General features: G+C 45.2%; 2 protein-coding genes across 4 annotated transcripts in view; one reads left to right on the top strand and one right to left on the bottom strand.

The window, feature by feature from the left end:
* Positions 1-9,972, top strand: part of LOC131820038 (uncharacterized) — a 32,426-nt gene that overhangs the window by 853 nt on the left and 21,601 nt on the right. The window contains exon 3 of the mRNA XM_059155520.1: positions 7-98. Within this exon, the coding sequence (XP_059011503.1) occupies positions 7-98 (92 nt within the window). The remainder of the gene's footprint in view (positions 1-6; positions 99-9,972) is intronic.
* Positions 2,671-9,972, bottom strand: part of MEFV (MEFV innate immunity regulator, pyrin) — a 32,276-nt gene continuing 24,974 nt past the window's right edge. For all 3 annotated transcript variants that reach the window (XM_059154149.1, XM_059154148.1, XM_059154147.1), the window contains exons 4-10: positions 9,673-9,768; positions 6,625-6,855; positions 6,224-6,246; positions 4,491-4,606; positions 4,279-4,311; positions 3,892-3,924; positions 2,671-3,729 (exon numbers count right to left, since the gene is read on the bottom strand). In XM_059154149.1, the coding sequence (XP_059010132.1) occupies positions 3,176-3,729; positions 3,892-3,924; positions 4,279-4,311; positions 4,491-4,606; positions 6,224-6,246; positions 6,625-6,855; positions 9,673-9,768 (1,086 nt within the window). In that variant the 3' untranslated portion in view covers positions 2,671-3,175. The remainder of the gene's footprint in view (positions 3,730-3,891; positions 3,925-4,278; positions 4,312-4,490; positions 4,607-6,223; positions 6,247-6,624; positions 6,856-9,672; positions 9,769-9,972) is intronic.

Raw genomic sequence — 9,972 nt, 5'->3', positions numbered from 1 at the left:
CGACAGGAAGTGGGCTGCCTCTCGGACCGGAAGATCTGAGAGAGGCTGCGGCTGTCTCCGCCGCCGCATCGTGGGTCTGTCGAAGGACCGCTGAGGCGGTGTGTGGGTGGCGTGTCAGGGTCTGTGCCCGGTTCTGGGTCCTATCACAGTTGTCCCTTCCGGTAAGGGCGGCCCATAGATCAGAACCTGGCGACCTTCCTCTCCCCCGCTTGCCTCCTTCTACCTTGCGATCTGAATGGGCCGTCTTGTTTTCTGGGAAATCGTGGTGATCATTCTCCAGTCGCCTTCGTTTCCGTCCTCAGCCTCTCAGGGAGGCCTAACCGCCCTTTCTCCCTGAGTTGTTTCCGTACTCGGTTCATTCCCCAGTGAAGCGCTGATCAGGGTTGTGACAGCCCCGGGGCAGGGAGCGTTTTATTCTATGTAATGCCTGCCTCCCGCTGGATGACCAAAGTAAAAGTATAGATGGATGGTTTTTTCCCTTAACGCTAACTAACTATAGGTGACTTACTTAGCCATGTTTCAGAATATGTTACAGACTAGTGTTAAAACTGTGGTACCAAAAGTTTTTCTAAAAATAAAGGATACTTGCTTTTCCAGACATCAAAAGCCAAAAACGAACAGAAACAAAAACTACTTGAATCAAAGCAGTGTGGTTTGAACCAGACGTCAATAAGTAGAACAGAAAAGAATAGTAAGTGCTAAAGTTGATCTGAATGTACATGGACCTCTATGAAAGGGTAGCATTTCAACTTAGTGTAAAATAGATGGTGCTAGCAAAAATTGCCTACTCTTCTGGAAAGACAGCATGTGTCCTTATACTGTGTACAAAAAGTGGAATTTAATAACCAATAAGAGAACATAAAAGAACATAAATTTAATGTTGGGGCAGCTTGGGTAACTCAGTCAGTTAAGCATCTGCTTTCAGCTCAGGTCATGATCTCAGGGTCCTGGGATTGAGTCCCCAGTTAGGTTCCCTGTTAGTGGAGACTCTATCTCCCTCAGCCCCCCCCCCCCACAACTCCTCCCCTACCCAGCTTATGCTCTCTCTTTCTCTCTCAAAAATAAATCTTTAAAAAACCCTGATAAGTGGCTAAACAAGATGTAATATATCCATATAAGAATAAGAAATGAATGAGTACAGTATATGCTGCAACATGGATGGAGCTCGAAAACATTATGCCAAGTGAAAGGAGTCAGTCATAGAAGACCTCATACTGTGTGATTCTGCTTGCATGAAATGTTCAGAATAGGCAAATCCATAGAGACAAAAATAGGATAGTAGTTACCAGGGATTTGGGGAAGAGGAGAGTGTCAAGTGACTGCCAGTGGATGCAGGGCTTGTTTTAGGGGTGAGGAAAATGTTCTGGATTTAGTGGTGATATTTCCAAATTGTGAATTTGCTAAAACCCACTTAACTCTACACTTTAAAGGGGTGAATTTTGTGGTTTGTGAATTAAATCTCAATTTAAAAAAACACGATAGAAATTTTCATCATACAAATACTGGTGTTTAGTATGTAAAATATTTTTGAGGGGCGCCTGGATGGTTCAGTGGATTAAGCATCTGCCTTTGGCTCAGGTTATGATCTCATGATCCAGGGATTGAGTCTTGCATCGGGTCCTTGCTTAGCGGGGAGCCTGCTTCTCTGACAAATAAATAAAATTAAATAATAAAATATTTTTGAAGAAGTACTAAAGACAACTAAGTTCAATATCTAGATTCCACATAGCAAATAGAATGAAGCAAAAGGTAGAAGTCCACATGGAAAATTCACAGCCTCACTAACAGATAATGAAATAAATTAAAACATAGGTAAAACCCCATTATATCTGTATTCAGTGAGCAAAAAATGTTAAATGACAAACATTGCTTTGGGCATGAAACATTATTTAATCTTTCTGAAGGATCGTATGGCCCCCTGTAGCAAGTTTTATCAGATAGTTCACATTCTGGAGCCACTTTAGGAATAACAGGGGGGGAAATATGTGTATGGGGAGATGGTGGAAAAAATACAGGAAGCTGTTTATGGAAGGGTTATAGCAAGGAAGAATTAGGAACAGCTAAGCAGATAGAGCACACGATCTCTGTCAGGGGATGGATTATGTGGGTAGAACAAGACTCTGGGTTGAAGAAACCAGGACCACAATCATGGAGAAGCTGAGTCCAGTCTAGGCTCTAGAGTACAGATGGAAAGATGAGTTGGGGTAGGAGGGGTTTAGTGTTTAATCTTCATCTGATTCTTTCATCCCCTTACCTCCTTTCTCTTTACAGCTCTTTACATAGGGGATGATAGATCAGGACAGAATTTTTCAAAAACCGGACACTGGAGGGCACCTGGGTGGCTCAGTGGGTTGAGCTTTCAGCTCCGGTCATGATCTCAGGGTCCTGGGATCGAGCCCCACATCGGGCTCTCTGCTCAGCAGGGAGCCTGCTTCCCCCTCTCTCTGCCTGCCTCTCTGCCTACTTGTGATCTCTCTCTCTCTCTCTCTCTCTCTCTGTGTCAAATAAATAAATAAAATCTTAAAAAAAAACTGACTGGGAATAGGTGTCAAACATGTGTCAAATGTTTTCCCACTATAGCAGTTCCATCTTTCTCACAGCGTTCAGTAGGGAAATGGAGTCTCACAATGACTGACTAAGTACAACAAACTGAGTGCAAACTGAGTGCAGTTATGACCAAGTTTTATAATTGATTTATTTATGAGGCCTAGCCAATATTCTTAAAATCCGTAATTCATTAATCCAGGTACAAAAATATAATAGTCCAGTCTGCTTGTTTTGTTTCTCAGCTTTCCAAGTCCTCAAGGAAGAGGATAGGAGGATAGAATGAGGGGACACATCCTTGCCATAGAGCTCTGGGGCAAAATGAGGGTGAGCTCTCTGCCTTAGTGACATCTCAGGGTACTAATTCATACAAGGATTTATTAAGCTACAGCCATGTACTTCTTCCTCTTAGGTGGCATCAGCACATGTTCTCTTCACCCTTTATTTACCAATATTTGGGTTCTCAGCTTATTTCTGCTCCCATTCCATAGGCTCTTTGGGCACAGGCACTCTTCTCTTGTTACATTACCACAGCAGCTGGAACCCAGTAGGCATTCAATAATGACAGTTGAGTGTACAGATTCAAGATACAAGGCTGGGAGCCGGAAGAGAGATGCAAAATGTTGGGCATTCATTGAGGCTTCTGGTCAGCCATGGGGCAGATGGTCAGAGGATCCATGTTCTTCCCTCCATCATGTATTCCCGGGCTGAACATAGGCTGAAGGGCCCCAGAAAAAGAGAAGCTGGTGAATGTGTATATGAGGGATTTGTATGTTACATTGTAAAAGGAAATGTCTCCAGCCATGTAGTCCAGGAAGATGCCCACACGTTTGGGGGCTTCCCTTATCTGCAGGCGTGTTGGGGGAATGGTGGACACCTGGTACTCATTTCGCTTCATCATCATCACCACCCAGTAGCCGTTGTTGGCTGACAGCGTCATGGTCCCTTTCCTGCTTGCGGATGCCTTGCAGATGCCCAGGATCCACCCTGTCTTGTTTCCCACCTCCACTTCCCAGTAATGGCGGCCAGAGAGGAAGCTTGGAAGGCCTAGGGCAATGGTGCAACTATCAAATCTTTCTGGATTGTCAGGCAGACGATTCCACTTGTTTCCAAGTCTTACGCTCTTCAGGTTATTAGAGAAGATGAGGTTGGGGTGGGCAGTTTCTGTATCCAGAATCACATTAACTGCAGAAAGAATTAGAATACCTTGTTGGGGGTCCATGGACAGTACACCCACAGGGTTCTCCCCACCTCCAGGGCACATTAGGGACATTCTTCTGGAACACACTGGAGGTCTGCACAGGGACCCAGCAGGTGAAGTCCACTTGCCTTAGTCTGGACACTTACCAGCATGTGCCTGAGCGCAAATCAGTTCTGGAACTACAGAGAAAAAGAAGAGGGGAGGGGTGCGGTGAAACCTGAGTGTCCCAATTCAGAGAGTCTGAATGTACCCTGGTCATCACAACAAGGAAAGACAAGGACCCCTACCCCAGCTCAGGACCTTGTTTCCTCTCCTTGGATTAACCCCATTCTCCTGGACCCTATAGCCTGCCTTGGTGACTCTGTGGTCTGATGAGTTGACCCAGATCCCAAGTCCAGCACAGAGCCTATGAAGGCTTTCTTCTGCCTTTGTTACAGGTGTTATTCTCTCTTCTGAATAATGCCCAGAAATCAAGAGCACAGGGAATATGACAGTAACCCCCAGCAAGCACATTCTGCCTTCGCTATACTCACTATTGAAGAGGTCCATTTCTGAACGCAGGGTTTCTGAAAGACGAAAGGGAGCTTGAGTTAGGTTCCCCAGCTAGGGTTAGATCAGGAAGAAGCTGAAGATGGCATCAGAAAGGCCATGGGAGTTGGAAAAGGGATGTCAGAGGGGTCTGGGCTACATGGACATCAGAGAGGAAGCAAGCAGGTGCTTCCCCATTTCCCCCAAGCCCACCTACCCCGGAAAGACTTCATGCTCTTCTCCATAAACTCTGATTTCTGGTAGATCAAGTGGATCTTTTTCTCCACCTCTGGAGGAGTGTACCATGGCTTAGGAACAGTTGCTATCTTGACCCTAGAGACAACAGACTGTTGGCCAGAGAGCCGCTGGTGCATGGGGTAGCCCAAGTTCCCATGAGGTGGAAGTAAGGTGTAGAGTCCACAGGGGACACCCAGCCCACTTGGGCTTGGCAAAGAAAGTCCTCCCTGGACTCTGAGTTTTTGGTTCTCAACTTTGGCCACAGATTGGCATCACCTAAGGAGTTAAAAAAACCACTGATATCAAAACCACAGTGAGTTTTAATAATGGCCTTAAAATGGTGTTAATATTGAAATGCTCAGCCCAGAATTATCTAGTCAAATTAATTATACTTCTTTAGTCCTTTTCTGTTGAAATAAAAATGATAGTAAATAAGAAGAAAACCACAATGGGCTATGACTCATTAGGATGGTTATTTTCAGTTTTGAAAAACTGAAAATGACAGTTGTTAGCAAGGATGTGGAAAAATTGGGACACTTGTGCATTGATGCTAGGAACATAAAGTGGTACAGACACTGTGGGAAATAGTATAGTGGTTCCTCAAAAAACTAAACATAGAGTTACCATATGACACGTCAATTTTACTTCTAAGTATTTGCCCCAAAGGATTGAAAGCAGAGACTCAAACAGATAGATGTACAGCGGTATTCATAGCAGCATTATTCACAATAGCCAAAAGGTGGAAACAACCCAAGTGTCCATTGATAGACGAAAGGATAAACAAATTTTGGCGTACACATACAGTGGAATATTACTCAGCCGCCTTATAAAGGGATGAAATTCTGACACATTTTACAATATGGACAAACCTTGAAGACATTACGAAATAAGCCAGACACAAAAGCACAAATACTGTATGATTCCACTTATATAAAGCAATTAGAGCAGTCAAATTCATAAGGACAGGACGTAGAATGGTGGTTGCCAGGGGCTGGGTGAGGCGGCAATATAGGGAGTTATGTTTTAATGGTACGAAGCTCCCATTTGGGAGGATGAGAACATGCTTCAGATGGTGGTGGTGGTGCTTGCACGACAATAGGGATGTACTTAATGGCAAGGAACTGCACGTTTAGAAATGGTCAGAGTGGTACATTTCATTTTATATGTATTTTACCGCCAAAAAAGAGAGAAAAAAAAAACACAAAAAATTTATGCTCTTACACTCTTGAAGATCTGGATTTAATTTGTGTGCCAGAGCCTGTATGTCAGGATTTTGTAAAGCTCCTGAAGTAACTGTAATGTCCAGCCTCCTCCCTTCCCTCACCTTCCTTCCCTGGTCTGGGCTTAGCATCTCCACTCCTAGACAGTCCTTCCCTCCCTGAGACCATAAACATTTGTGGTCTCAGGGAGGGAGGCACTTCTGCAGGAACAGTTTTCATGAGGCAAACTGCAATCCTTAGGAAGATTTCTTAGGAAACATCATTAGCACGATAGGCTGTGTTCATTCTTTGCTGTCTTTGACCCATGCTCGCTCTCCTGATCACACTCCCATTTTCCCTACACAAATCCAGAAAGCACTTAGGAAGCTGCAGGAGATAGGAGGAGACCAGGAGGAGTCACACACCCGGGGTTGGGAGCATCTCCCTCCTAGGGATGCCTCCCCCACTGCTTCCTGCAGGATACCCAAGGGAATATGAGGGGACCTCTCGGTACCTGTGCAGGGTGACTCCGATGTCCTAGGAGAGAAAAGAGGGAAGCTCTCCATTATCAGTCTCCTAGGGGCTGCGCTGACTCCTGGTCTTTCCTCCTGGTCTTTCCACTCTGGGGTGTCAACAAAACCCAGGCACCTCTCCCCCATTCTAAGTTTCATCACCCGAAGTGGCAGCCTGGTGGGGCTTGCAACAGAACTGTGCCCAAACCCTGCTCTTCTCTTCTGGGAGATGCCAGGGGATCCCTTTGAAAGCTGGGGCCTCCCTGGGCTCCTGAGAGGTCATCAGAGGGGTCTGGTCACAAGACCTTTGTCTCGTACTGACTTGGGCAGAGCTAATGGCAATGCTGGGAGCCCATGTCATCCTACTGGGCACACTGGGCAGGGGAAAGCCAGCCACACTCACCTGCATGAGCTGCCATTCTGGCTGGGACTGCTTGGCCTCCAGGTCCCCGATCAGCTTGTCAAGATGCGCAATGTCTCTGGATACTTGGGTGCTGTATTTCTCCCTGACCTGGCCAATGGTCTGGCTCAGATCCTCTAATGAGGCCACAAAGAGCTTCTCTTGCTGCTGCAGATGATGGTACAGCTGCTCCAACTGGTGCCGGAGTCTCTGCTTCTGGGTTTCAGTTTGTTTCTGAGGAGCAGAAAGGTGTAGGTGTCTGTGCAGTGTGCTGGATGGGTACGCCCAGAGAATCCCTAGAAGCCCACCTCCTGCAGGCGGGTAAGAGGCTGGATCCCTCAGCTTCTTGGAGGACTGGATTTCAGAGAAGGAGACAAAATGGGCCAGAACCTTCCCGAACAGACTGAGGGTGGCAGGGGCTGGCTCTTGTAAAATTCCCTAAAACCTACTATTCTGAGTTGATTTGTATCCCCTCCAAAATTTATGTTAAAGTCCTAACCTCTAGGATCTAAAGAATATGATCTTATTTGGAAATAACATCATTGCAGATGTAATTAGGTAAGGTGAGGCATACTGGAGTGGCCATTAGAGTGGGGAATGTGGGACAGAGATGCAGGGAAAACAGCATGCGAAGAGACAGGGAAAAGATGACATCAACCAGCTGAGGGTAGAGTCCCGGAAGATGTCTCTCCTTCACAGCCCTCAGAAGGAACCAGTCCTGCTGATGTCTTGACTGTGGACTTCTGGCCTACAGAACTGGAGAGAATACATTTCTGTGGTTTAAGCCATTCAGTCTTCAGTACTCTGTTAAGGCAGACACAGGACACTAAGATATCTGATATCATCTTTTTCCTTCCTTGAAAGCCAGTGTGAGGATGACATATGCCTGGGGTTGTAAATGGACAAGGTTATAGCCACCAAAGTGTCCAGGAAGGAGACTTGTCTCTACTCCCCACCAAAGTGCTGGCATGCAGAACATCCTCAATGTGGCTCTGAATGAAGGCATTCAGTCCACCTAGTGAATGTAACTGAACTTGACTTCTACTACCATCACACGTGGGTCCGTGTTCTATCAAGAGCTTCTGTGGAAAGGTGGAGAGGCTCTAGAGAGCCTTCTCCTTCCTCTATGGAGGGAGAAGTCCCTTCAAATCTTCTAAGACTGGACTTGAGAGATCTCATCATTTTGAGTTCTTTAGTCCTTTTGAACCAAAAATGTTTCCTCACCTTTTGTTGTTAAGGATGCTAACATTGGCGCTTTTTTTCCTTAAAGAGGACAGATCGGTTGTCATGTTCAATGGCCTGTGTTCTAAAATTGTCTGATAATTTTGCTCATGATTAAATTCAGGTTCAGTATCTTAGACAGGAATACCGTATTTTTAATGCTCTGGGCTCCCTAACACGTCCCACGGGGAGGCAAATAGTGTCCAATTTGTCCATGACTATTATTCAGGGATCAGTCACTTGGTTGAAGAGGGGTCTGCCTCGCCTCTTCAGTATAAATATGTATTATTTCCTTTATAATTAATGAGTAATCCAAGGGGTGGTACTTTGAGAGGATGTCCATATCTTTTTCTCTTACGAACTTCTGCTAAAAATTTTAGCATCTGTTGACGATCTTTGTTGGTGTTGATTGTTATATTGGGGTTCGTATAGTGGAGAATTTCTTTTTTGAAGTATTGAGAAGTTTTTATTGATTGATTGATTTAAGTAATCTCTGCCCCCATCACAGGGCTTGAACTCAGGCCTCTGCGATCAAGAGTCATATAATCTCTGACTGAGGTAGCCAGGCACCCCATAACCATCCTTCCATACTTGTATTAGCTGTCATTGTGCTGTAAAAAAGAGTTTCCCACCCCTTCCATATGATTAAAAAATTATATATGTATTTTGACTATTGAAAGAAGGAGGAGGAGAAGAAGTCTTGAAAACAGCATCACCTTTTCTTGGGGGCTCATGTTATGGCGAGTGTCTTAAGGGAAGACCAGACCTTCTTATCTCCCTGAGTTGCCCTGTGGCCCAGGCTTCTGCCTCATCTTCATGGTGGGAGGCATCCCTGACCTCTGCTTTACCCACAAGTTCCAAGCCACATGGTATTATAAGAAAGGGGTTTTCTTTTCTTCTTTTTTAGACAGGAGAGAGAGAGAGAGAAAGAGCTGGTGAGTGGGGTGGGGAAGGTGACGAGGGGAAGGACAGAAGGAGAAAGAGAATCTTAAGCAGACTCTACACCCAGCATGGAGCTCAATGTGGGCCTGATCTCACGATCCTGAGATCATGGCCTGAGCTGAAATCAGGTCAGTCTTAACTGACTGAGCCACTCATGCACCCCAGAAAGGGGTTTTCTTTTACTACACTTCATGAGTTTTTGCAAAAGTTAGACACCTGGGCCAATGCCATGCCCACCCCCATTCCTGCCCTTTGTTATCTTTGCCTTTTTTCCATTGTGGTGTGGGAGATGGGATCTGGCCAACAGAAGGGGTCAGACAAATTAAGGCTGTTTGGGATAATTGAATTTGCTTGCAGGGAAAATGGAAGCAACTTATGTGTCCAGGTTCAATAGCGGAAGACCAACAAATGTATTTATTGAAATCCGTGGCATCACAAAATGACAGTTTAAAAGAAAATGTCTAACCATTTGAATTTTAAAAACCCATATGGTTTAAAAAAAACTGAAAAGGACAATTATAAAAACAATACAAAGGAGTATTTAAAATGGGAAAGTTTATTTTCCCATTTCCTCAATCCCACCCCTCAGTGACAGCCACTGGTGTTAATTTCTCTAAACCATTTTGTGGTGAATATAAGAAAGCACAGTCTCCTTGGAGATTTCCTTTCCTGCTGAGTATTGGTCTCCCTCTCCAGGGACGAGCTCATCCTTGGACTCCTGTTACCCCTCTGCCCCCTCAAAAGCAGGTGATTCTAAACAGGTGATCAGTTCTGCTTCCCTATGAGACAATATACTTTGGAGACTCCCCTGCACACTTTTGGCGCCCTCCCTCCTTTTGCAGGGGTGAACTCAGGCAAGGATTGGCCATAGAACACCCCTGCCCTTACCAGCAATTTTGCAGTCTTCTTATCCCCCTGAGATCTCTGTTCCTCTCCAGATTTTCTCAATGCCTTCAGATGCTCCAGCTGCTTTTGAATTTGCTCCTGAAAAAGAGGCACTTGTTGAAGCCTAAACTTGGCCTCTGCCATCTTTAGTTGGGCCAACTCTAGAGGGGAAAATCTGCTTTAGGAGATTTTGCTGCTTTAGGAGAATTTTTTTTTTAAAGATTTTATTTATTTATTTGACAGACAGAGATCACAAGTAGGCAGAGAGGCAGGCTCCCCGCAGAGCAGAGAGCCCGACGCGGG

The sequence above is a fragment of the Mustela lutreola genome, chromosome 17 (assembly GCF_030435805.1).
Source record: "Mustela lutreola isolate mMusLut2 chromosome 17, mMusLut2.pri, whole genome shotgun sequence".
Taxonomy (NCBI): domain Eukaryota; kingdom Metazoa; phylum Chordata; class Mammalia; order Carnivora; family Mustelidae; genus Mustela; species Mustela lutreola.
This window is presented reverse-complemented; position numbering and strand designations above follow the sequence as displayed.